Source organism: Phyllopteryx taeniolatus, chromosome 1 (genome assembly GCF_024500385.1).
Source record: "Phyllopteryx taeniolatus isolate TA_2022b chromosome 1, UOR_Ptae_1.2, whole genome shotgun sequence".
In the NCBI taxonomy this organism is placed as follows: Eukaryota; Metazoa; Chordata; class Actinopteri; order Syngnathiformes; family Syngnathidae; genus Phyllopteryx; species Phyllopteryx taeniolatus.
In genome coordinates this window covers 33,987,477-34,015,476 of record NC_084502.1, presented here as the reverse complement: position 1 = coordinate 34,015,476, position 28,000 = coordinate 33,987,477, and the positions used below count along the sequence as shown (strand labels likewise).

Here is a 28,000-nt window from a genome sequence, read left to right as displayed (position 1 = left end):
CAACAATGGAGAGCGTAGCGATCGTGGTGGCAGTTGAAGCGCTTTTGTTTTTGTGTTCGCTCTGAAGGTCACAAGATAGTTGTTTGTTGATCATGGACAAGATAGAAAGTGTTCACAGGATTTGTTTACATTAGCATTAGCAGATACTAGCTAGCTCCGTTGCGTGAGCGACCGCCGATCACGCAAATAGTTTGACAGTAGGTCGGCCATTGATGTCTGAGCTAACTGTTCCGGAAAGTTGGGTTTGCACTGTGTGGCATTCTCAAAAATATGTCTTGTATTTATTTTTTAATTTGCTTAATTTACAGATCACCACCGCATTGTATTTGTTCCACATGAAGTCACGTTTCGTCTTCGTGTCTTTTTCTTCTTCTTAAAATCCGGCAAACTGGCCATGTTTAATTGCATCGGTGCCACCTAATTTTTAAGTGATGACGACCTGCAACAGCGCCAAACCCTTAGAAATACATTCAAATAACAAATATTGAAGCCATAATATATTAACGATTACAACTGTAGAGTATTTTCATTTCAGTGCATCGGTAATTTTGAGATTATTATATTTTGGAATACCTGCAGGGAAACGTAATTTACTGCGATTGGCTGGCAACCAGTTCAGGGTGTACCCCGCCTCCTGCCCGATGACAGCTGGGATAGGCTCCAGCACGCCCGCGACCCTAGTGAGGAGAAGCGGCTCAGAAAATGGATGGATGGATGGAAACGTAATTTATTTCTTTGTGATGTGTATAATTGTTAAATAAACCTTCTGCTTTATAATGTAAATCAATTTAGTCTGGTCCAGTTTTATATGTTTATAAACTTTAATACAATAAACATCGAGTTGGATCGAATATCGAAATTAGGGGAACAATTTAGGCCATATCGCCCAGCACTACTATCAGGCATTTTGTCATCTATTCATCTATTCTTTAATGTATTCAATATTTATTATGTTGGGGCTGTCCACACAGGAGCAGCTTCCGTCACAGTACAACTTCAGTGTGCACAAGCATGGACACTACAGGTGGAAGAAGCGGGTTTTTCAGGTATCTGTCCATCCATCTATCCATCCATCCATCCATCCATCCATCCATCCATCCATCTATCTATCTATCTATCTATCTATCTATCTATCTGTCTGTCTATCTGTCTGTCTGTCTGTCTGTCTGTCTGTCTGTCTGTCTGTCTGTCTGTCCGTCCGTCCGTCCGTCCGTCCGTCCGTCCGTCCGTCCGTCCGTCCGTCCGTCCGTCCGTCCGTCCGTCCGTCCAACCAGATGGATTTCAACACCAAAATGCTGTGCACCATAGAGAAAGGCATCGTCAAGCGCCAACTTCCCTTCGCCATCGTCAAGAGTTGTGATGATGGAGTTGGTTCTAGATTTTCTATTTCGTTCAAAGGCCACCATGATTATGAGCTGGAGGCCACTTCAGTGGATGACAAGCACAAGGTTGAATCGCTACACGATTAAGTTCATACCCATATTTTTGCTGTCTCTCCATTATCATGTGTGCTTCCTTTGCTCCAGATCATGCAGCTTGTAAACCAGATAATTTACAGGAACATCTACAGTCATGCTGAGGGGGGTAGTGCAGGGACACACCAGCAGCCTCAAGCATCGCAAACCCTCCGGGAAGGTGTCCTTATGCTGCACAGGGGCGGACTGGCATCATTCCGATGGGTCAAGTACAAACATTTTGTTCTGGGTCATTTACTTTACTTCAGTCTTCGATATCTGGTTAGTTCCAGAATGAATTTCCACATTAAAAATCCTATTCATTATTTCTTGATTTGGGCGGCACGGTGAACCACTGGTTAGCACATCTGCCTCACAGTTCTGAGGACCGGGGTTCAAATCCCGGCCCCGCCTGTGTGGAGTTTGCATGTTCTCCCCGTGCCTGCGTGGGTTTTCTCCGGGCACTCCGGTTTCCTCCCACATTCCCAAAACATGCAGGGTAGGTTAATTGAGGACTCTAAATTGCCCGTAGGCGTGAATGCTCTGGGACTGTTTTGTTGCTTCAGGCACATGAATATTGATATTTTGCAGAATATCATCAAGAAGTCAGCTGCCGTTCTAGGATGAGGTAGTTGCTCAGTTTTCTAACAAGAGAATATCTCTAAAAATCGGTCCAAATTTCTTTAAATTACACCAAAACCAATCCTTTTGACTTTAGCTATAAACGTGGACACACATAACGATGAGTATTATGCCTGTCAGAATCTACCGTAATTGTTTCATTTTGCTGTCTCCAATTCACCTGAGATCATCCTCCAAAGACTACTATGCAGGGAACTTGTTTACAACATGTGATAAGTAGCCACACTTTTACTTTTCACGTGCTTTAGTAGGTGCTGCTGTTTTGCTGAGCAATGGACTTCAATTGCACGCTTGAATTAACTAATGTGTGTGTGTGTGTGTGTATATGTGTGTGTCTGAACAATAGTCTCGATGATCTACTATCCATTTTTTATATATTTAAGTGAGGCATCTATTTCTCTAAAGTGGATAATGCACCAGTTAAGAAAAAGGCAACTAATTGGGGCACACTGTCTATTGGAGGAACGGCCATAATTTGATATTCTAGATACCACACTTGCTGCCAAACACATGATCTCCTCCACTGTCATTCCAGATATGAGGTTCAGCTGCAGCCTGGCCAGTTAACACTGGGGCCCTTTAGTCACCGAGGCGCCGCCGACGGCGAGCTGATGTCCTCAAAGCCCGTAAGCGTTGTGATCCATCTGTCGGATGGCGACACCAAAGTACAGAAACCTCACAGCATCGATACCTTCACGCTTGTCACTCGCAAAAATGAATACCAGTGAGTGAACCTCACCATGATAACATGATGATGAATGAATCGCTCAGCACATCCAATACCACAGGAGAATCGATCAGAATAATCTTTTTGTGAAATCCGATAATTGAACCTTTATTGACTTTGGGTGTATGGGACCAATGGGGCTCAAATCAAGCCTGATTATTGGTATGTGTGCACCCCACTTGACAAAGCAAGAACACAAAAGCTTATAATAGGACACGTGACCCAGAATCTTGCAGGGATGCTTCATTGTTGTATGCGACAAATAATGAATTTTGTAAATGTTTCACGCAGATTTTCACTTGCATTAAAATACATTTATAGTCAGTCCAGGAGCAAAATTACATGCTTGTTTGTAACTTTTCTATTTTGAAAATGTTTTCTGGGAGAAAAACCTTCTTTCCTCCAAGTGGGATAGATCACTAATTACCCACGGCACACCTGAAGAGCGCTCACGGCACACTAATCTGGCACACTGGTTAAGAATCACCACACTAGGGACATAATTGTACGGTACCTGACAATTACTACGATATGCTGTGATGCACTTTCACAAGCAATTTTTGAAGGAAGTGACATTCCTATCTATATCAAGCACCTTTCAACGATATATTCCATCAAAGCAGTACAAAGGATAAGGACATTGTGGCTTGCTGGTTTATTACAGCTTCAGAGTGCCCCCATCGTGTCAGCCACTTCCTGGTACTGTCCAGACGGAGCGCGATGCCTGGGTCCAGGCCATTCACAAGTTGTGTTCGGACTGGAGAAGAAAGTCCAAGAGTGAACGCATGCTTGAGGTCAACGAGAGCCTCCGACATCTAAGCATAGCAGAAGACATAGGGGAGGACAACAACGGCTCTGATGTCGAGTCCGCTGGTGAGGATGTTTATGAAGACCCAAATTCAGCTGGCGACATGAATCCAAATCCCCCCCAAGAAGTTCCAAAGCAGACCGCCCCCGATGCTACCCCCTCCCACCTTGGCCCACCACCCTCTAGCAGAGAGCATCCTCACCGGCATCCAGCAGGCTCGGTAGGGGACAAAATACCTTGCACCAAGGAGATCCCGCCACCCCCACCTTTACCTCTCTATTTCAAGATCGGTCCACGAAAGACCACACCACATCACACCAAGGCTTTCCACTGGGACCTCGTTGGTACTGATAAGGTACCACACCACATAACCCATCTATTCTACATCAAATAATCGGGATTTAAACATCCAGTGGAACCGATAAGGTCGAACACAATTTCTCTGTCGTCCTTATACTAGTCACAGCCACCAGGTGGCATATTTCCAAGGTATATGGGCATTGTTATGATATGCTATCATGTATCGTCATTAATTATCTGGTACAGGGTTATTATTTTTGTAATGTGTCGATTTCTCCTACAGTTTTTGGTTGTTGTTGTTGTTGTTGTTGTTTCTCTGCAGATTGTAAAATCATTTTGGGGGAAAGGAAGCCAGCAACACGTTGAAGTTGACACAACGCGTTTGTACATGCAATTTTCTGTTGAAAACGCGGGGTCCTTTGGAGCATCGGAGCCCACCAATGCACAACACATCATGCTCAACCAAAAGATTGCACACAACTTCAGTAAGTAACCACTCATAATGAGATTTATTGCTAATTCCTAAAAGAGGGCAAGTACGGGAAGGCTTGGGTCGCTGTTTCTAAAAACATGAATTGTTGATTAAAGACTAAATTGTATTTGACGTTCACAAAGACACGTGTTAGCTTAGTTAAAGGCTAAATTGTCATTAACAGCTTTGGCGAAAAATCTGAATTTCTTTAAAGTTTTCAAAAAACGTACAGTATATGATTCATTGAAGACTTAAATTAAATTAAACTTAAATATTTACAAAAATGTGTATGTTGACTTTGTTGGAGACTAAATTGTCTTTGTTTACAAAAACATGTAGGTTCATGAAATATTGACTTGTCTTTGATATTCACAAACTTTAATGAAAACTAAATTATCTTTAATATTTACTGAATTAGGGGCGGAATGGTGGACGACTTGTTAGCACATCTGCCTCACAGTTCTAAGGACCGGGGTTCAAATCCCGGCCCCGCCTGTGTAGAGTTTGCATGTTCTTCCCGTGCCTGCGTGGGTTTTCTCTGGGCACTCCGGTTTCCTCCCACAACCCCAAAACATGCATAGTAGGTTGATTGAATCTAAATTGCCCTTAGGTGTGAATGTGTGCGCGAATGGTTATTTGTTTCTATGTGCCCTGCGACTGGCTGGCGACAAGTTCAGGGTGTACCCCGCCTCTCGCCCGAAGATAGCTGGGATAGGCTCCAGCACGCCCGCGGCCTTTGTGAGGATAAATCAGTACAGAAAATTGATGGATGGATTTACTGAATTACAAAATTGTATTTGTCTACAAAAACTAATTGAAAATGCATTGAAAATCCCTGTTGTGAAGGTTGCCTGTTTTGAGGGGGCTGGCCTCATGCAAATAAGCCACTATTCTTCAACCCACATTTCGGAACAATGACAACCAGGGGTGACTGGTGGCTACGAGCTCAAGCCCTGAGTCTGGGGGGAAAAAAAAAAAAAAAAAAGGTGTGTGACACATCCCCAAGCCCTCAGGTACAGTGGTACCTCAAGAAAGTGACTACAACTTTCACATTTTTGTAAATATTTCATTATCTTTTCATGGGACAATAGTGAAGAAATGACACTTAGCTACAATGTCAAGTAGTAACTGTACCGCTTGTAGAACTGCGTACATTTATTGTCCCCTCAAAGTAACTCAACACACAGCCAATAATGTCTTAATGTGTGATTGGGGAGGAGGTGTGTTCTTATCTCAGACCCTCATACAGACAGGTCACTGGAAGTTCAATATGGCACCTCATGGCAAAAAATTCTCTAGGATCTGAAAGATAGTATTGTTGTTCGAAATCAAGACGGCCAAGGCGATAAGAAGATTGCCAACACACAGTCAGGCCGAAATCTGAACGGCTTGCTCAAAGACACATTTCCCGATGTAGACAACTCACAAAAATATATTTAAATGTGCAATTTTACACTTTAATGGCTAGCCATGGACGCCAGAGATCCAAATATGTCAGCACAAGCAAATCAAACTTAAACATGTTTCACTACTTTTTGAAGCTGATAGATACTGTTTCTCAACTTGGCCTGCAGGCTGCAGTGTGTCACCAGTGTTACCACCTTCTTTAGTGCTTTCCCAGAAGTGGGCCATATTGTTTTTCCTCTTCAAAAGCTTTTCTCTTCTGATTAACTGAAGGTACGCTGCTTGTATATTTCAAGAGCACAGTGAGGGGAGAACATTTCACAAGCTTCCCCTCACGAAGTCCTTCAAGTGGCTCAGGCATCTGGTTGTGGGCGGCGGCCTGCTAAATCAGTGTGAATGTGCAGGCGGGCAACATAATTAGAGTCCACATATTTATGAAATATGGATGCAGAATGTGCTATGTAGCTCTGGTTCCCTTAGAATCCTCAGATTCTCTGGCAAAAACCTGGAAATCTTGTTCCGGGTAACCAGCCTGGGCCATGTAAATACATAATACAGACATATACAGTACTGTATAATATCTATTCCAATCTTTTGGTTATGTTCTGCCCTGCGATTGGCTGGCAACCAGTTCAGGGAGGACCTCTCCTGGACCAGCAACACCTCATCACTGGCCAAGAGAGCTCACCAGCGTCTCTACTTCCTGCGCAAGCTGAGAAGACCCAGAGCCGACCCCCATCATGTGCTCGTTCTACAGAGGGACCATAGTGCCTTCTGCACGATGATAGCTGGGATAGGCTTCAGCACTCCCGCGACCCTTGTGAGGATAAGCGGCTCAGAAAATGGATGGATGGTTATGTTCATTACAACTTAAATGGAAGAAAAAAACATTTTACTTTTTGGATATGTAAAAATACACCCAAACTCCTCCAGGAGTCAATTTTCATCGATGCAAACATCTTTAATAGGATTCTTTCCCTTTCTGCCTCTTGGTTTTTTTTTTTAATTTAATTTTTTTTTTTTTTTTTGCTAGGCTTTTCCAGGCTTTTGCCACTTTGTAAACAGCTCAATTTAAGTTTAATCAGACCATAGGACCTGTCTCCTAAAATGAAGGTCTTCATTCCTGCGTGAATTTTCAAACTATGACCTGTCTTTTCTTTTTTAAATCTTTCTTTTGGAGTAATTGTTTCTTCCTGACAGAGTGGCCTTTCAGCCCATGACATACTCTTATTAGCGTCAGTCAGCATCTTCACAAGGTCTTTTGCTTTTGTTCTTGGGTTGATAGGCACAGTTTGGACCAAAGCTCGTATATTTCTGGAACACAGAACCTGTCTCCTTCCTGAGCGGTCAGATGGCTGAACATTCCCATGGTGTTTATACTTGCGTATAATTGTTTGAACAGATGAATGTGCTACCTTCAGGCATCTGGAAAATGCACCTAAGGATCAACCAGACTTGTGCAAGTCTACAATTCTGTTCCTGATAGCGCATCTAATTTCTTTTGACTGTCCCATGATGATTTACAAAGAAGCAGTGTGTTTCAGGTGTGTCTCGCTCAAATACATCTAAAGGTGTGTCTCTAATTAACTCAAATGTCGTCAATACCAGAAATTACCAAAGAAATGACATCATCATCTGGGTTTTCCCAAATTGATGAAGGCATAGTAATCTTACTGTGTGTTAACTTCTGACTTTGAAGAAAGTAATGGAAAATTGCCTAAAATCTTCTCATTATTCTAGTGTTTAACAAATATAAGTCATGTTGGTAATCCTAATTACAACAATAACGAGTTTAGTCTGATTTCATGTCAAGATACTGAGAAAAAAGTGTCTTTTTATATAGTATATGTAGACATCTGGTTTCAACTGTACTTAGACATCTATTTTTTGTAACCTCATCTATGAATGAAAGGGCTGATCTGTCCGTTTTTAAAATCCAATATTATATACGGAGAATGTAGACACGGATTTAGTTTTAGGTTGGAAATCATGAATATTAGCTGGTATCAGCTCTAGGGTGGGGAGGCGCAGCCCCCACACCCCCCCTTTTCGCTGTGGTCTTCTAGCCGGTCAGGGGTCCACAGGGGTCTAACCTCTTACTTCATACACTCTGCACATTTTTATTACTCATACTGTCCATATTTCACACATTGGACACATTCACATCTCATCTCAGGGTCCCCTGAGGGGCTGGCATGAGGAATGATTAGGCGGACGCTGGGCCGGGTACTGGCACATCTGTGCTGGTCTCCGGTCTGGTCGCCCCCCTTCCCTGTCCTGCCTGACCTCCAGTTTTTATGCATCATAGACCCGTCAGTGGGGGGAGGGCAGTGCCGGGCTGGGGAGGAGACACGGCCAGGTTTTTTGGCCTGTCATGCCTTTCCCCCGTGGATTTTTAATGCACCACATACAGTACATTCGCACATCCTTTGGGAAGCTAGTTGACCTGGTTGGGGGTGACGGTTGCGGGTCATCATTGCCCCGTGACCGTTTCATCTCACCAACACCAGTCTGCCCAATTTTAATGCATGACACCCCATCACACACGACCACGGTACAGGGATAATGGTTGCCAGTCGGGGACCTGGTAACCATGGTAATAGTGTGGGTGGTGGGTCTTCACATTTCTCTGGCTTGACACGATTTGACTGTCGTAATGTTACTTGTGGTCCAATATCTAGACTGTGTAACTGTTGTTCTGCTGTGGTTCACACGCCTATTCCCCTTGCCCATTCTCTCTCTCCGTCTGTCCCCTAAAACACTTTTCTGCCCGGCTGTATTTTCAATAAACATCAGAATAAGTAAAAAAGTATTTCAAACGCCCCTGCTGCACAGCAAAATTGTTCCAGCATAAAAGGCATACAGATCCACAATTCTGTATGGCCATGAAACTGAACATGACAGGTAAAAAAAAAAAAAGGAACTCATGACTTCTTTGCTCACTTTGAGGCACACAACAGCACCCCTGCACACAAGACTCCACCCCCTCCTGGTGACCAAGTGCTGACACTGACCCGGGACAGTGTGAAAAGATCTCTCGATAGGATCAACACACGAAAAGCCCCGGGCCCAGATAACATACCTGGTCGTGTTGCGAGGGACAGTGCAGCTGAACTCACAGATGTCTTCACGGACATCTTTAACGCCTCCTTGAGACAGGGTGTTGTCCCCGCGTGCTTCAAAGCCACCACCATCATCCCGGTCACAAAGAAGTTGTCTCCCTCCTGCCTCAATGACTACGGTCCGGTAGCTCTCACTCCCATCTTGATGAAGTGCTTCGAGCGGCTCGTCATGCACCACATCAAGTACTTCCTCCCCACCCCTCCTTGGACTTCCGGTCAATCGATGACGCTGTCTCCACCGCCCTCCACTCTGCCCTCACACACCTGGACTGTAAGGACTCGTGTCAGACTGCTGTTCATAGACCTCAGCTCAGTATTCAATACCATTATCCCGCAACAACTTATCTACAAATTGGACCATCTGGGGCTCAACACTTCGATATGCAACTGGCTGCTGGACTTTCTGACAGGGAGACCACAGGCAGTACGGGTCAGCAGCCACACATCCAGCACCGTCACTCTGAACACGGGGGCCCCTCAAGGTTGTGTGTTGAGTCCCCTTCTCTTCACCCTGCTGACCTATGACGGCACACCGACATAGAGCTCCAACCTCTTCATCAAGTTCACAGACGACACAACTGTGGTGGGTCTCATCAGCAACGGGGACGAGACAGACTACCTGAGTGAGCCGCCTGGCCGGGTGGTGCTCGGACAACAATCTCTCCCTAAATGTGGAAAAAAACAAAGAGATTGTTGTGGTCTTCAGAATTGACAATAAAAGCACCTTGTACCTTGTGAAGCACAACCGTTCACTGGTGGACCTCTGATATAACAATTTTCTGATATATTTTTTCCACACATTGCAAATAATGCATAACGGTTAAGGGTTCAAATCATGTGCAAAAAGGAACTAACTACACTACAAGACCTCTGATCTTCTTGGATTTGGATATTGTTATTCTTTTGTGCTGTTACTGTTCAATTTGTTACTGTAAGACTCGATTTTTACCTATTGCAGGACGAAAAATATTTCATTCATTCATTTTCCGGACGGCTTATCCTCACTAGGGTCGCGGGTGTGCTGGAGCTTATCCCACTTGATTCTGGGTGAGAGGCGGGCTACACCCTGAACTAGTTGGCAGCCAATCGCAGGGCACATATAAACAAACAACCATTCGCACTCACATTGACACCTAGGGGCAATTTTAGAGTCTTCAATCAACCTACCACACATGTTTTTGAGATGTGGGAGGAAACCCACGCAGGCACTGTGAGAACATGGAAACGCCACACAGGTGAGGCCGGACCTGAACCCAGGTCCTCAGAACTGTGAGGTGTCCACCGTGCCACCTAATAATATTCACAAAGCGCAATTCTAAGGAAGTTGGGACATTGTGTAAAAAACAAATAAAAACAGAATACAATGATTTGCAAATCTTTTTCAACTATATTCAATTAAATACACTACAAAGACAAGATATTTAATGTTCAACTGATGAACGTTATTAAGTTTTTGCAAATATCCTCTCATTTTGAATTTGATGCCTGCAACATGTTCCAAAAAAGCTGGGACAGGGGCAACAAAACACTGGGAAAGTTGAGGAATGCTAAAAAAAAAAAACATTCCACTGGTGAAAATGTTAATTAGAAACAGGTGAGTAGCATGATGGGGTATAAAAGGAGCATACCCGAAAGGCTGAGTTGTTCACAAGCAACGATGGGGCGAGGTTCACCACTTTGTGAACAACTGCTTGAGCCAATAGTCCAACGGTTTAAGAACCGCGTTTCTCAACGTACAATTGCAAGGTAGGTATTTTATTATCCACAGTCCATAATATCATTGAACTATTCAGAGAAGCTGGAGAAATCTCTGCAAATAAGCGGAAAGGCCAAAAACCAACATTGAGCGCATGGATTTCTACTGCTTCAGCGGGCAGATTTAATCTCAATGAACAGAAAAAAAAGCCCACCTAATAGGAACACCATTTAAGAGTGTATGAATACAGTATGTATTTTATATTTAAGTATGCTGCCTAATCAGTAGTGGCCACTTAAGAGTATACCTCTAAGCGCTACTCAGTCAAGTCTTGTTTAACACTCACGTCGTCACTAGAAAGGACAGCATTGATTCACATTTTGAATGCTCTTTTTTTTTCTTTTTTTAAAGCATAATGTGTCCCCAAAAATTTTAATGTATTTATGACTGCTCAGTAATTGATGTGGTCGGGGTTTGTCACGGAAACAAAAGTGAAGTTCGAGTGGAACATCTGAAGGTCGAGCACAATCCATTCTGGGATGGCGATTAATGTAAAACAACAACAACTACAACATTTTAACAACCTGAATTAATGGAAACAGAAATAATCTCTTCCAGAGTCAGGTCAAACAGTCGCTATCATAAAATCTTTTACAAAGTAATAGTTTCACATTCTTAAGAGCAATAAATGTGTTGAAATAATTGAACAAATGTTAATATTAACATAAAGATAAAACATGAAAACATTCTTAACTTCAGACACCTGGCTTTTAACACATACTGTATAACTTATTTTGGAAAAAGTGTTGCAAAAAAGCCAAAGAACCAACATACAGTTAATGCTTTGATGTTCACTGGACTGAACTTTTGAAAGGTACCTCAGGGTACCGCTTTCACACCCTCATAAATTATGAAGTTTTGTTTAACATATCCTTATAAATATATTTTGTATTATGTTATGGATTTGATAATATGAGCAATATCACCATTTTGTGTTTTTTACTTCTGTTTTCTTTTATTACCGTTTAATAATTCATTCATTCAATAATCATTTTAAAAAATGAAATAAATATTTAATAAATGAGCCCTGATTCTCACGTTTTTGATGGTGACGGATGAATATGTGACAGCAAAAATGTTGATCTCGTTGTCTGACTTGCCAGATGTTTTACATTTGCCTAAAAAGTCTTGAAGCACTTGACACTCGTACGCCGCTGCGTTGGAATTTTGTTTAAAAACAAAACAAATCGACCTGACGGTGCAAATGTGTGCGTTTCCCTGAGGTGTTTGGAAGAAGGGAGGCGTAATTAGGCTGCAGACGTTTTGTCTTTTTATTTCGAGTCATTCCATGAAAGGACAAGACAAAAAAAATACAAAATCAGCCGGGACTCACATTGTCGACTCTCTTGTTCTTGCAGACATTTTCCTCAAAAGTTTTGCGGTGCAGCCTGCAGAGCTGAAGGACAAGCTGTTCGTCATTAACGAGGAGGACGGAGGCCTGTCTGACGAGCACATTACCTCGCTGAGGAGGTATGACTTTTTGAGGCCCCAACCTGCTCATTTGTATTCCTTTCTCGTTGAGATGAGAGACGAGTCGATCTTTGCGCCCCAGTCAGCGAATAGAGGAAGCGGTGCATTTCACCCATTGGCTTTCAGTGGTGTCCTATTTCAACTTAAAGAAGGTCTTCATGCTATCATTGTGACACTGAGGCTCTGGAAACAAGTGAGAGGCATGATAAGTTGTTTTATTGATTTTAGCTGACCAAACATTTTTGAAAACAGAAAGTAAATAATATGTCACAGTCAGACAATAAAGCTCTCAGATCACACATTATCTGTTGGTGTACTTTGAACTTTACCATGGAAAACAATGGCAAATATTGTGTGGTTGAACTCTTGAGTCATCTATTTTCTATACCGCTCAGCCTGTTCGGGATCACAAGTGAGCTGGAGTCTCTCCCAGTTGAATTATCGGGCTACACGCATACCGGCTTTTAACATCTTAACTGATTTTTTTAAATGTAACGCCAACACAAGATGAGGAAAAACTCACTATGTGTGCCTGTTGCTCTTATAGTGTGTGTTGTACTCAGGATGACCAACACAGCACACCACACCACAATGTCTTTCGTCGTACCAAGACTAACCTGTGAAAGATAGCATAGCGCCACAGGGCATAACTGCTGGATAATACAAAGAAGAAGAAAGAGTAGTTGCAGAAGAAGAACTAGAAGAATCTCGGCAAACTGCTTATCTGGTAACTACCTTGTGGTTGCAAACTCTTCTCCTTGTCATTTTTATCGTGGTTAATGACTCAACACAACCAGTTGCTCCTCTATTTCTGTCTGGTAACAGTTCGTGGAGTGGATGTTGACCAAACACATAAGGAGATAAGGGAGGAAAAATCACACATGACATAACATACCCCACAGCACAGGATCATTGCTCAGGATAATTGTTCAAAGACATTTGAGAATCGCGCCTTTGTCGACAGTCGTGTTAACATGGAGTCTTGTATTCTGATTAGAATCGGGTTAGAAGACCAAACCGAATAAAAATGCCCCAGATAGACATCTCCATCAGAATAATCAGGCTGAAACCGAATGGAATTTTATTCGGTTGCACAGCGGTAGGACATCCCTTTCCCTTAACCGATCAAAAGTCATGTAAAGGGTTCAATCCGCATAGTCAGCCTGCCTTCTGTCTGCGCATGTTCTGCTTTAGAGTAAATTCGCAGTGCCGTCATCGTTTATGCATTGAAAAAATATGGCAGCTTCCAAACAGAGCACGTATGTGACGTGGAGCTTATTTTTAAATACTTGTAACTTGTTTTTTATCAGGCTGTTGCTTTAATAAAAGTGTTAAAAGAACAATTGCAACTACTGTGCTAAACGGACGACTGAGTTCCACCTTGAAAACTTATGTGATGTGAATATAGAGCTGCTCATGTCACACGTCTGTAATACGGGTGTTCCTCAGTAAATGTAATGGACCATGTAAACACCACATCGGAATAGATCGCGTCACATCTTCAATCGGAATGAAAAAAAATCTCCCTATAAACCAAGCTCAATTGCAAGGGAGGAAAAATGCTCAAATTTGACTTGATTCTTGCTATGGTTTACCCCTTTAGGTCACTTATCAGTGGGTGATAAGTGACCAGATAACAGGTGAAAGAAATCACTTTCAGAGCATATATGTACCTCCACTACCTGTATTGGCCAATGGAAGAAGATGTAAAACAAAAAAAGAAGAATTAAAGGTGAAATGATCGATCTTAGCAATAATAATTGAAAGGCAGAGGTGCGGATTGGTGCAGCAGTTCGTCTGCCCCCAGTGACAAGAGCATAATTAATTATTTTGTTTTTAACACGTGGCAAAGTGTGTGATATAATAGATTTCAGTCCAACTCTGACAATAACAATTCAACTGGCGGTACAAGCATCGCGAGACAGACTGAGGAAAGCAAAATACACACAGTGTGGCTGTATTCTCTCATTGAATACTACTAGTGTTAAGGCCAGCAAAAAATTCCACACCAGCCTACGTAGTTTAAACTGCAGAAGCCACATCTGAAGCACTATTGGGAGTCACGGCTCAGTATGGCTACGGCAATCAAGACAGGCTGCAAATGTGTCCTCTTCTGCATGCTCAGGGTTCTCATACTAAAGAGCAGATGGCAGAACCTTTTACCAGAGCAATGTGGTAATGAAATTTTTATCCCAGGATATTTGTGGAGACGGAAACGATTGACATGCCCTCTGGAAAGGTCAGGTGAAAGTGGCTTCCTACTTGCAGTTAACTCACTGGATTTGGATGCTGACCCCCCCTGGAGGGCACCCAGTGATCTAATGTACTGTGGAGGGGAAGGATTTTATTTATTCTATGAAAACATAATATATATTTTAATGGGCCACTGTGTGTGCCTCAGGAATACAATCTTAAAAAGAAGCTCTCCCAACAGGTGCTGCAATATTAATGTCCGGTGGCGCTCCGGAGGCACGAGGCGGTCTCATGAAAAAGTCAATGCATTTGGTTTGGAGTTCAGAAACAAATGACAGAAAGGAGCACGAGCAAGGATTAAAGTCAATGCAGGCACTAAATGGCTCCACCGAGGCTGGAGAGGACCACCCGGTTTGAACGTGTATGAAAACGGTCAACATGGGGATGTACCGTTAGGTCTCGAAGTGTTTGGACTGTAACAGAGTTCCATGATTTTTGCCTCTATACTCCACCGCAATAGATTTCAAATATACCTATTAAGATGTGATTGAAGTTCATTTGATAATTTAGGAATAAAATCCACTCTATGCAGGGTATTACCATTTTTTAGGGTATTTGGAATGATTGTAAGAATCAGCATGATCATTTTTAATCCTAGGATGAAGATGCAATGCAGTGAATGACTGCAATGTCAGTGACGTGCTGCCTGTTTGTGGAATTTGCTGCCTTCACTTTTGTCTCCATTGAGTGATAAGCATGCTCGTCTATTGCGATAAGGCCATTGACTTCAAATTCCGAGGCAGCTTCATAGTATGTTCAATGTCACCATCCATCAATACTTCTGTCAGCAGTCACAGCACTGATAAACACACATGAACTCGTGATTTGCAATGATGTTAAATACCTCTGATGGTCCCCTGAAAATCAAGAGTCTGCTTATGGCTTTAATCAGAGGTGGGTAGAGTCGCCAAATATTGTACTCAAGTAAGAGTACTGTTACATAAGAATAATATGACTCAAGTAAAAGTAAAATGAAGTCCTCCAAATAATCACTTCAGTAACAGTAAGAAAGTAATCAGTGAAAAAAACGACTCAAGTAATGAGTAACTATTGAATAACTACTGGTTTATTTTTGTTTAAATCAGAGCGTGAATGTCAAATCAAATAAAAAATAACTCAAATATGAATTGCAAATTCAGATAATGAAGATAAAGTTTAACTTCCTGACTTCTTGGCCAGGTCACCATTGCAAAAGAGATGTTCTGTTTTAACTGGTCTTATACCTGTTAAATAATGTTTAAATAAAATAACTAAAAATTAAAAAAAAGGGGGACAACCACCCCAGTCTGCCAATCCAGAGGCACTGTCCCCGATGTCCACGCGATGTTGCAGAGGCTTGTTAACCAGGACAGCCCTACAACATCCAGAGCCTTGAGGAACTCCGGGCGAATTGGTCCCGTGTTGGTCCCCCTTTTTAAGAAGATGGACCGGAGGGTGTGTTCCAACTACAGGGGGATCACACTCCTCAGCCTCCCTGGTAAGGTCTATTCAGGGGTGCTGGAGAGGAGGGTCCATCGGGTAGTCGAATCTCAGATTCAGGAGGAGCAGTGTGGTTTTCGTCCTGGCCGTGGAACAGTGGACCAGCTCTACACCCTTGGCAGGGTCCTTCGACCGTGTCCCTCGGGGGTTCCTGTGGGTGGTACTTCTGGAGTATGGGGTACCGAACCCCCTGATACGGGCTGTTCGGTCCCTGTACGACCGGAGTCAGAGTTTGGTCCGCATATCCGGCAGTAAGTCGGACTCGTTCCCGGTGAGGGTTGGACTCCGCCAAGGTTGCCCTTTGTCACCGATTCTTTTCATAACTTCTATGGACAGAATTTCTTGGCGCAGCCGAGGTGTAGAGGGGGTCCGGTTTGGGGCCTCAGTATTGCAACTCTGCTTTTTGCAGATGATGTGGTTCTGTTGGCTTCATCAAGCCATGACCTCCAACTCTCCCTAGAGCAGTTCGCAGCTGAGTGTGAAGCGGCTGGGATGAGAATCACCACCTCCAAATCTGAGACCATGGTCCTCAGTCAGAAAAGGGTGGCGTGCCCTCTCCAGGTCGGGGATGAGATCCTGCCCCAAGTGGAGCAGTTCAAGTATCTTGGAGTCTTGTTCATGAGTGGGGGAAGAATAGAACGGGAGATCGACAGACGGATCGGTGCAGCATCTGCAGTGATGCGGACTTTGTATCGATAAGTTGTGGTAAAGAAGGAGCTAAGCCGAAAGGTGAAGCTCTCGATTTACCGGTCGATCTATGTTCCTTCCCTCACCCATGGTCACGAGCTGTGGGTCTTGACCGAAAGAACGAGATCCTGGATACAAGCGGACGAAATGAGTTTACTCCGCAGGGCGTCCGGGCTCTCCCTTAGAGATAGGGTGAGAACCACAGTTATCCGGGAGGATCTCAGAGTAGAGCCGCTGCTCCTCCACATCGAGAGGAGCCAGATGAGGTGGCTGGGGCATCTGATTCGGATGCCTCCCGGACGCCTGCCTGGTGAGGTGTTCCGAGCACGTCCCCCGGGGACGACCCAGGACACGCTGGAGAGACTACATCCTTCGGCTGGCCTGGGAACGCCTCGGGATCCCCCCGCAAGAGCTGGATGAAGTGGCTGGGGAGAGGGAAGTCTGGGTGTCCTTGCTAAACCTACTGCCCCCGCGACCCGACCTCAGATAAGCGGTAGAAAATGGATGGATGGATGGATGGATGGAACTAAAAATAAATCAGGTTGCACAAGGATGCACTCCCTCCTATAACTCACATGTGGCTGTGTTCAGAACAGATCACATTCAAACTCATGTCCAGTGGGAGTCCCCCCCCAACACACACGCGCTCAAACACACACACACACACACACACACGTCACCATTTCAATTTTTAAGTGGGGGAACAACAACACATGGGGCCTTACAAAATCTGATTTGCTTTATCCACTAAAATGACTGAATGAAGAAGCTGTTTGCTGACCAGACTTATTGATAAATTGTGTGTGTGTGTGTGTCTGTGAGAGAGAGAGAGAGAGAGAGAGAGAGAGAGAGAGAGAGAGAGAACAAGATGCAACAGTTACTTGTGACCATAAAATAGTGCTAATGTTGCCATATGCAGAGCCAAAACAACAGCAAAAACATCTGCCACTTACCGCGGGTCTTTTCTCAAGTTAGAAGTGGGCTGAAATAATCAAGTTTGGGCAATGACAAAACTACGTTAAAGCTGTTGTTTTTCATCATTTGTAATGTAAACACGAGTCACACGCGGCTGTCACGACTCACTCTGATCGGCCCGTGAAGACCAATAGAAAACCTTGTTTGCGAACATGTGACTTTCTTGTGTTTGATTGGTGAACTTGAGTCAAACAGCACCGTGTGTAATCACGGTGGATTGGACCAACAGCGCATGATGCAGAAGTCGCAAACGCAAGTCCAAAAATAGATCGCGGACACAATTATTGATAAATAAACGTTGCAAGCGGCATGTAGATTATTGTAATGGAGTAAAAGTACTGTTTCTTACAATAAATACTCAAGTAAAAGTAAAACGTATGTTTCATTAAAACTACTCTGACAAGTAGAATTCATCCAAAATGTTACTTGAGTAAATGTAACGTGTTCCTACCCACCTCTGGCTATAATTCCTGTATGGTAAATGCTACAGTATATTTTTGTTTTTAAGTTAAAGTTGGAGTCTACGCTTCAATCACATCTTGATGATTTTTTTTCCCCAGATCCATCATGGTGGTGTACAAAGGCAAGCTCAAACTACTAAGATTAAAACTACTCTTTGTCCAAATACTTAAGTTTATATTAGGTCCAAAACCAACTCTTATGTAAAGAAGGATCATTATGTAAAGCGGGTAAAAACATAACAACTTTCAACATTTTAACAAATTTCAAAACGTAGAGACCACACACTACTGGTGTGAGATACTGCATATTTTGGTATTGATCCGATACCGAGTCAGTACAGGCCCAATATGGATACTTTTCAGTAATGCATCATCAAATTGCTAAATCTCAATTAATTGTCATGATCTTTCAGTGTTTTTGAGATCTTTTCTTTTTTATTATTAAATAATTCAAACCCAGGACAGAAAGACGACAATGTTCATCAGAATCAGAATCATCTTTATTTGCCAAGTATGCCCTAAAAACCCACAAGGAATTTGTCTCCGGTAGTTGGAGCCGCTCTAGTACGACAACAGACAGTCAATTGACAGAGAACACTTTTGAGACATAAAAGACATTGACAAAAAAAACAGTCACTGAACAATAAAGGGTTGCTTGTTATCTGGTAATGCTGGTAAAAAAAAAATTTGTGGACAATTTTGACAATTATTGGTAAATAAAAACATTTTTATCATCAAAATAAACATAATTTATGACCTTCTCTCTCTGTTTCAGTACAGTTTTCTTTTGCATGATTTTTCATGTACTTATATAAATATGTGGTGTTACCACTGTATTTTATAGCCTTTTTACAAATTGTATACCTTGCTGTTGTGTAATTTTCGGCCTGAACATATAGCCACATAGCGCTCCTCTTCCTCTCTACCATCCTTCTGCTCCGTATGCCTGTGGATGCATGTGTTGTGTATGTGCTGGTGGGCGGGCTTGTTTGTTTGCGCTGCTAAGTCATGTGACGGCACGACATTGAAACACAAGAGGGGTAGGATGAGCAAAGTGTGCCTGCTCCGCCCTGAGACAGAAACGACGAGTTCCGGGACCGGGCTGTCGCCTGTTTGACAAAGCGGCAGCAGTGCATCAAAGGGTGAAACTGAAAGTATGGTATTGATCTCATCAGGTTAGTATCAATCTGATATTGATACCGACTTCGTATCGATACTATTGATATTTGGATCCCACCACTACCCGACACACGACGCGGAAACAAATCAGCAAGTGTGTTCTTACTGCTGTTGTACTTGAGACGACCAACACAACATAAAACACACATAATATCTCCATTCACGTCACAGTCACAGAGTCTGGCTTCAGCTGGACTCTGTGTTTACCACACACACGTGGATTTGCGATCATGATTATGATTATTATTATCTACCCATTCATCTATTTTCCGTACTGCTTATCCTCACTAGGGCCGCGGGCGCACTGGAGCCTATCCCAGCTATCTTCGGGCGAGAGGCGGGGTACACTCTGGGGGGTACATCACAGGGCACATATACAAACAACCATTCGTGCTCACATTCACACCTATGGACAATTTACCGTTCTTCAATGAACCGAGCATGCATGTTTTTGGGATATGGGAGGAAACCAGAGTACCTGGAGAAAACCCACGCAGGCACGGGAGGGACATGCAAACTCCACACAGGCGAGGCCGGATTTGAACCCAGGTCCTCAGAACCGTGAGGCAGCCCACGGCTCAGTTCGTATCTTGTTTTTTTGGTCATAGTTTTCGGTTTGGTTCGGAACATGCTGACTCTAAGTAAAATCAATTATGTGTACCCCACTTTAGTCTGCACAAGGACTGGTCTTTTGGTTTTAAGCATTCTAATGATATCTAATACGAGAGCTTTGTGAAAAATTATATTTGTGGATGTTCCATTTTTTTTTTTTTTTTTTGTGGTCAGCATCCACACTCCTGGTGAAACTTTATGTCTAATTATGTCTAAATATATATTTTTTAATATCCATCCATCCATTTTCTGAGCCGCTTCTCCTCACTAGGGTCGCGGGCGTGCTGGAGCCTATCCCAGCTATCATTGGGCAGGAGGCGGGGTACACCCTGAACTGGTTGCCAGCCAATCGCAGGGCACATATTTTTTAATAATTATGTCTAAATATTTTGTCGGATTTGAAGGAAAAGTAGCATTTGCATCATTTGTGCTTGTAACATTTGAAGCTGAAATGTCAAAGGTTGTGCATTAGAAAAGCACCTCTTTATAGGACAAACATCTACATTTGGTCACTTAAGTCAAAATGGATGCCACAACCAGTTGCACTCACATTCACACCTACAGGCAATTTAGAGTTGTCAACTAACCTAGCATGCATGTTTTTGGGATGTGGGAGGAAACCGGAGTGCCCGGAGAAAACCCACGCAGGCACGGGGAGAACATGCAAACTCCACACAGGCGGGGCCGGGGATTGAACCCCGGTCCTCAGAACTGTGAGGCAGACGCTCTAACCAGTCGGTCGTCGGGGGATGGTACTAATAAAATGAATAATTGAAAAGAAAAGAACAGTAAGATGGTGTATCATCTGTTTCTAGAATAGGAATTCAAAGGGGACCTATTTAACAGGTTCAGTTGCAGTGGTGTGCATTGAGCGTGAGTTGTCACTTAACATATTGGCAACCAAGCTTTTGCAGGTGTGACTGTAGAATTCTGCAACCAACAGGACTGATAATGTGTATTCAAATCTCACAGGTATGTTCCCACTCTGGAGGATGTGGAGATGTATAAATCCTACAAAGGACCAGTGAGTGAACTGCACATTGTGGACCAGTACATGATGGAGGTAGAGATTTTACCTATTGTGATACCCACCTTGAGATTTAACACACGTCAATCCAATTAACATTATGCTCACTCTGTCAAGATGCCTTCTTACAAAACATCCACTTATCACCCACCAGACATCTGACCTGTGTGTGTGTGTGTGTGTGGAGGTGTGTGCGTGCGTTTGTGTGTGCGTGTGCGCGAGATGAAAAGCACAAACATCCCACAATGCCTTTCATAAAGTCAGACACGAGGGACTGAATATGCAAGACGAGGGCGTCATCACCTGTGCAACATAACGAGTCTTCTCTTCAGGCGAATGTGACCTGTGACAAGGTGCAGACACGCCACTAGAATAAAACATTCCAATCACTCTTTAGTGTGTGTTACTGACTAAAGCACATATTGGAATAGTTCACAATGCCAGCTGATTAAAAACAAAGAAAGAAAACACCTCAGATTAGAAGGTAACCGCTCACTAGAGCACATGAGTAATTATGATTGTTGTTGAACTGCAGGCTTGCTTTTTAAATAAATCCTTATAATTTCAAGCACCGTCATTTTTAGAGGATTTTAAGTTGCGCAGTTAAGATATTTAAATGATTACAACCTTTTCTTTGTTTTTTAAAAAAACAATCGCGTACATTGACAAGATGCCCCGTTCACACAGACCTGTAAAAAAACTGAAAATACTGTAATATGTATGCAGTCCTTGGCGATGTCACTTTGTGAACAAACACGATTTAATACATCCTTCATCGAGTAAAGAACTAAAATAATTCAGCTTGTTAATCAAATGAGCTTTTTTCTTTTCATAAAATGTCCCCTTTGCTTGTGAATACTGAGAGATGAGCAAGCAATACTGACCTAACATTTGCTTTTTCTGACAATACACATATACTATAAAAAGTGAATGAATTTGCTCGGTTTAAAGACGCAACAATAGCAATTAGTACTTTTTTGGGAGGTGGACGACCAATACAGTTTTAGACATCTGATTGTCATTCGTGTCAGTACAAAAGTGTAATTCCTCTAGATATGGTATCTTAGTGCTGACAAGATGCTGTCTCACCATAACAATCCCCAACGTACCAGGATAAATGTGTATAAATTGAGTTCTCGTACAGTATTGGGGATTTGAGACAGTACAAAGGGTGACAAATAATACCAATTGATTTGGCTGTTTGTTTACATAACAGCGTTTTGGACCAAGAATACACAAATATGAGAAAAATAAAGCTTTATTATTTTGTTTCCCCCCCCAAAAACGGCAGCACGGTTGTTTAGTGGTTAGTATGGGGTTTGCATGCATGTTCTTCCTGTGCTTGCGTGGGTTTTCTCCGGGAACTCCGGCTTTCTCCCACATTCCGAAAACATGGACGCTAGGTTAATTGAAAACTCTAAATTCTCCATAGGTGTGAATGTTAGTGGGAATGGATGTTTGTGTATATGTGCCCTGCGATTGGCTGACAACCAGCCTATCTCTTGCCTCAAGTCAGCTAAGAAACGCTCCAGCACACCTGCGACCTTAATGAGGACAGCGCCATAGAAAATGAATGGATTTAAAAAAAAAAAATGTTCCCCCTTAACAACACTGTTTTGTTTTCATGTAAATTCTGAAAAAATTCAGTGTTGACATGCACAACTCCTGGAGGACTTGTATTTGTGTTCATTAGACTTCACAGTCAGTTCTTTACCACAACTCGAATGTATCCAACCGTGTAGAATAGATGCCCACTTTCTAAGCCTGTTCAACATTGACAAACGGTATTCAAAAGACAGTCTTGGTTGGACCTGGCAGGACAGGCAGTTGTTGTCATGTGTGTATTGTTTCATGACTAAATGACACAGCCTACTACTGGGCTGGCATTCACACTGCAGTGTTTTCACTATTTTTGCAGGTCTGTGGGAACAGAAATCATTTTAGCAATGTTGGCATCTGTATTAGAATTATTATTTTTTCTACTAGGCTGTCATTTGAAGTCTTATCATTCCTCCTGTGTTGCAGATGTGCGACATTCCATACCTGAGCACACAACTAGAACTGCTCCTGACCCTGAGAGAGCTTCCCATCAGCATGAGAGACCTGCAGCCTGTGAGTGCACTGACCCAGAAAAAAGGTCAAATCCTTGTTTCCATGTGTGTCGCATCCCTAAAAGCTCCCATCACAATAACTGCTACTAATGGACCAAAAGCTCTTTGCCTGTCCTTTGAATCTTTATCTTTTCCTTATTTTTGATTAGTATGCATCTTCCAGACAGAATGCACTTTTTAAGACAACTCTTGATGTGATGGAGAGGAACGAAAAAGGATCTTAATCAAATCAAATTTGTTCTTTGTTCAGTAGATGCTGCAACACAATTTAACTTGATTCGGGAAACATCCAATTCTCTATGAAGACAAATGAATGAAGAGAGTTCCAAACAAAATAAGCAAATATAGTTTTTAGTGTTTTTGCTCAAGTGAGGATCAATATTTCATCATTAGCCAGTGTGACTCTCTTACACAGGATCTTTGTTTATTGGCTTTAGGGACTGCAGGCTGTGAAGTTATTGAAGTCAGACAGCAACACCTCACAACTCTTATTCTACTCTTTTATTTTTCATTCTTCCCAAACTTATTTTTCATTTCATCTGTCTCACAATGAAGACAAACAGTGGTGCTGCATCAGACTCAACAAAGACACAAAAGCTTGTTCGGCTGGCCTTTCATTCTACCTGGTTGTAATTTAAGCGGAGTACACGCACGCCGATTTTTGACATCTTCATGCTAGTTTTACAATATGTTCCCAGTGGACACAGCAATGACGTTTCAGACCGCCATGGACAAAACATCTCTGGTCAGATTTTTAAACTGTCCCAAAATTTGCCACTGCAGTCATGGTACTGATGTGGAACCTAGTCGGCTGGAGTAAAATAGGATGAACGCAACAAAACTTGACAGTATGTGATGAAGCATAACAAAACCTGGAGGCGGTGTGGAGTGGGATGGGAGGCGCATATACTGCATATTTTCAAGTTTTGTTACATTCTCGTGCCTTTGGTGTGCGTTTTGCCACATTTTGTCACGGTTCTCGTGACAAGCTAGGGTGTATAGTCGTTGTTTCGTCACATAATCACGGTGCGTCCTACTACGGTTAGACATTGCTTGTGCCGTCTGGGAGCAGGTCTGAAGCCTGGTGTGGCAGGGGAGCTTCATTCGAGTCTGCCGATATGCTGTGATTCAGTGTCATATTGCAGTCCTCCACTTTTTGCAATCTGCCTCTAACTGGTGGTAATAATGTCCGCTTAGTTACGACACTTCATCACTTCACTCCTTATAGCAAACACACAAAAACCATTAAAATTCCCTCAGAAGTTGCATATGAATATTGAGAGATGCTTTTGCTGACCTGAAATGGTAAATAAAGAAATTAAATGACGGAGATGCTGGTTAATACATCACAGCATAGTGTAGCAAGACCGCAGACACATGCAAATATGCCATCTAGTGGTTGTGAGCAGTCGATGCCATAACAAAGTACAGTATTTTTATTGTGACTGGTTTAAGTTTGAAATAAACCAAATTTGGAGCCCCATCTATCTGTGTGCAACAACCTGAGGAGAGAATATGGTGAAGTGGCCACCTGTGAGATGTTTCTCAGCAGCTGGTGGGAGCTTACGCTGCCAGGATCACCTGTTGTGCCTTTCACATTCAAATGTGAACCACCAACTTCTCACGATTTTTAATGACTGATGGAAATTCAAGATAACATACAGTAGAGTGAACCCCCACTATATCGCAGCCATGTTGTTACCCAGCCTTTCTGTTTTCGACATGTTTATATTATAGACCTGTGGTAGCCTTAGTCAGTTTTTGGCCTTTTGTAAGTTTGTTGTGAGCTTGTAGGCTGTTCCACCTGTCTCGGACAAGGCCAAATACAATATTTTAAATTCCAGCTTTTATTCAAAAGTACTTTGAATGTCAGCAGAGGCAGCTGACGTGTGCATGCACTCCATGGTTATTTCCTATGACTTACTGTTTAGAAACATGGTCACAGACGAGCACCACTGATCAACTCAAGTTTATTTCTATAGTGCTTTTCATTCATTTCAAATGCTACACAAAGTGCTTTCCAGAGATAAAAATAGATCATTCAAATACCAAGAAATATACAAGAACCCGCCCCTCCCATCCCCACAGGAAAGCGAAACTCATCGACACGAACACCCACACGTACACGCACACAGCACATATCGATTAATAGTGTAGAGAGGTGGCACTGATAATTCAAAGTAAATCAGTAATAAATAATACTCAGTATCTGTATAAACAAACACTTAAAATACTTGACAAGAAATCAAACAATTATTTTCAAGCAGTTCATTATTGCCCAATATTGAATAAATATAATTTGGGTCGGGAAAACAATTTAATATGTGGATGTTTGTCTAATGTATAAGATAATATACCTATATGGCTTGACTTCTCCTTGTTTGGTTAACAAGAATAACTGCACATCAATTTACAAAAGGTGCAGTAAGTTTGTAGTACTAAGAGTGGAACTCCATCCCATTAAAAACCCAGTGAAGTAATTTTCGTTTTTTTTTTAAATACATGAACTCATTCACTGCCATTAGCGGATGTTGAATTCAAATATCCATGTTAACATGACGGACTGGCAGTGATTAAATATGTTTGAAGACACGTGCAAAGACTAAGTACAATTTAGTATTGAATTGCTGAGATATTGCATTAAATTCATTTTCACTTTCTCAGTTGTTCGAATTATGCAACCAGGCCTTTGCCATGAGTGCCCCCTCCCCCACTACATAAGTACCAAGTGCCCTTTTTCCATGCAGTGAGTATGCGGTGCAATTGCTACTTCCTCAGAGATAACAACTTGGCCCATTTCTACCGCTACAGCATGCATTCGGCCATCAAGCTATGCCAACAACCCCCAAAAAATGCATCTTCCCTGAAGTGTTATGTGTTTTGTGTTGTTTGGGCTACAGTGTCTCCCATTTGCGGCTACGCATGGTGCTTGGAGAAAGGCTGTGGCAAACCCGACGGATCCGCCGCCCCACGCTAGCCCGCCATCGGCCAGTTAGTAGCCAGTGGTCTGACACACAGGTGTCGGGGCCCGTTCAACTCGTGACAGTCGCGCCCCGTGCAGGCCGGGAAAGATAACTGTGACTAGCTTGCAAGCTAGCAAGCCAGCGAGCTCGCCCATATGGCGTCGGCTCATCATCAGCTTTTTGAATCCATCTTTTTCCACTGTATAAATAGGAATCATGGCCAATGGCTACAGTATATAGAATGAGATTGTTGACGTTCCCTCCCTCCATTTGGTGCTCCACCTCTCATAACGTGAGGAGCTGAACATGGATCCTGTTAAGTTTGTTTTGTTGAGGTTACAGGAGCAGCACAGGGAGTCGCGGCTCTTTGGCGTGTCGCATCGCACTCGATAACATGCTTCATCTTTAGGTGATTTTACACGGATATGCCAGTCTTTGTCGCAACATCTTTCTTACACGTTTTGCAGACCACGGTTGTTTCCAAATGACAGACGTTTCGTGCTCTTTTTTGGGGACTATTTGTGACTGGCTCGTCACGAGCGTCTTCTCCTCTACGTTGTCTCCGCGCAACGAGAGCTGCCAAGGAAGTCTCGCGAAACAACGAAATCTCGTGGAGTAGCAAAAAGTATACAAAATCAAATCGATTCATTTCTCCTTATTGAGCGTTGATAAAATATAGATCGAATTGAGCTTCACGATATATCACCCAGCACTCAGTTTTACTGTCAGACTGATTTTTATTTTATGTAATGTGCGTGCTTTCTATGTGTGTGCTTTTGCTATTGCATAGTTCGGTGGATGTCTAACAATACAGTACAATGTTGTTATAACCCATTTTTCTATGAACAATAACATTCCTGATTTAATTATTTTGTTAGTTTTTTATGTCTTGTTTTATGAGCCTGCATGTTACATGTTTCATATAGCACACTGTTAGACATTTCATAGGGGGTTTCCAGTAACTTAAATTACTGGAAAACTCTGTGTGGCGTCAACCAAAATCCCATGATGCAGTGGGAACTGTAGTTAATTACTGTATAATCGCATTAAAGTACTTTACTGTATGGTACAGTGCTGTGAAAAAGTATTGACCCCCTTCTCAAATGCTTATATTTTTGTCTAGTTTCCCCACTTTAATGTTTAAGATAGTCCAAAATAAATATCAGACAAATATAACCCAAGTGAACTTAAAATGCTGTTTTTAAATGGTGATTTCATTTATTAAGGAGAGAAAAAACAAACCGATTAAAAGTTACCAGTCCCAAAATAAATAACTGTATAATTTACTGGAATGTTTAACAGCGTACCTTTCAGTGTAAGATGTCAAAAATGCTCAGTTTACATTATTATTTTCTTTACCTTTCTGGTTTTTTTTTTTTTAAATGATTGTTCTGCATATTTACAAGTTTTGATAACATTATCATTGCAACTTTATATGCTGTTTAAAGTTTGGCTTTTAGATGACTTTTTTTACATTCTCTCTGGCACAGTTACGGTAATGTTTATTAATGTGAATTGTCTGTTCAATAAACCAATCATTCCATCCATCCATCCATTTTCTGTACCGCTTATCCTCACTAGGGTCGCGGGCTGCTGGAGCCTATCCCAGCTGACTCCTGGGTGAGAGACGGGGTACACCCTGAACTGGTCGGCAGCCAATCGCAGGGCACATAGAAACCAACATCCAATCGCACTCACATTGTGGGAGGAAACCGGAGTACCCGGAGAAAACCCACGCAGGCACGGGGAGAACATGCAAACTCCACACAGGCGAGGGCGGATTTTAACCCGAGTCCTCTTACTGCCTTAAAAAAGTAGTCCATTGACTTTAAATAATTTCCTATGTATGGTATATTATTCCTTTGTTACATTCTTTTTCTCGCAACACCCCTTGTTGAGCCTGCTCCTTCTTTTCTTTCACACAAAAAAGACAAAAGACAAATAAAAGCAAAACATGCTCAGGCTTACTGAGCTGATGCCTCATGTGAAAGTTAAGTTTTTAACCTTTACAGGCATACCTTAGGGGTATTTGACTTTAGGGGCACCACTGTATATAAAATAGCCCCATATCAGCTCCTCTGTGGAAGTATGCTCATCT

General features: G+C 42.4%; 2 protein-coding genes and 1 long non-coding RNA gene across 16 annotated transcripts in view; 1 reads left to right on the top strand and 2 right to left on the bottom strand.

The window, feature by feature from the left end:
- Nucleotides 1-9,017, bottom strand: part of cd40 (CD40 molecule, TNF receptor superfamily member 5) — a 37,562-nt gene extending 28,545 nt beyond the window's left edge. The window contains exon 1 of the mRNA XM_061790725.1: nucleotides 8,890-9,017. The gene's annotated coding sequence lies outside the window, so the exon portion shown is untranslated. The remainder of the gene's footprint in view (nucleotides 1-8,889) is intronic.
- LOC133486030 (uncharacterized) overlaps nucleotides 1-28,000 on the top strand; it is a 63,468-nt gene that overhangs the window by 18,969 nt on the left and 16,499 nt on the right. For 7 of the 14 annotated variants that reach the window (XM_061790649.1, XM_061790633.1, XM_061790642.1 and 4 more), the window contains 8 exons: nucleotides 972-1,448; nucleotides 1,527-1,684; nucleotides 2,632-2,820; nucleotides 3,488-3,986; nucleotides 4,254-4,416; nucleotides 12,044-12,155; nucleotides 20,774-20,864; nucleotides 22,854-22,940. In XM_061790649.1, the coding sequence (XP_061646633.1) occupies nucleotides 972-1,448; nucleotides 1,527-1,684; nucleotides 2,632-2,820; nucleotides 3,488-3,986; nucleotides 4,254-4,416; nucleotides 12,044-12,155; nucleotides 20,774-20,864; nucleotides 22,854-22,940 (1,776 nt within the window). Of the gene's footprint in view, nucleotides 1-971; nucleotides 1,449-1,526; nucleotides 1,685-2,631; nucleotides 2,821-3,487; nucleotides 3,987-4,253; nucleotides 4,417-12,043; nucleotides 12,156-20,773; nucleotides 20,865-21,015; nucleotides 21,182-22,853; nucleotides 22,966-27,483; nucleotides 27,794-28,000 lie in introns of those variants that run through there. The other 7 variants (XR_009790910.1, XM_061790687.1, XM_061790679.1 and 4 more) reach the window with 7 other exon arrangements.
- LOC133486099 (uncharacterized) lies at nucleotides 9,331-12,133 on the bottom strand. Its single transcript, XR_009790913.1, has 3 exons — nucleotides 12,019-12,133; nucleotides 9,549-9,594; nucleotides 9,331-9,448 (listed from the first exon to the last, which is right to left on the bottom strand). It is a non-coding gene; the product is annotated as an uncharacterized LOC133486099 (long non-coding RNA).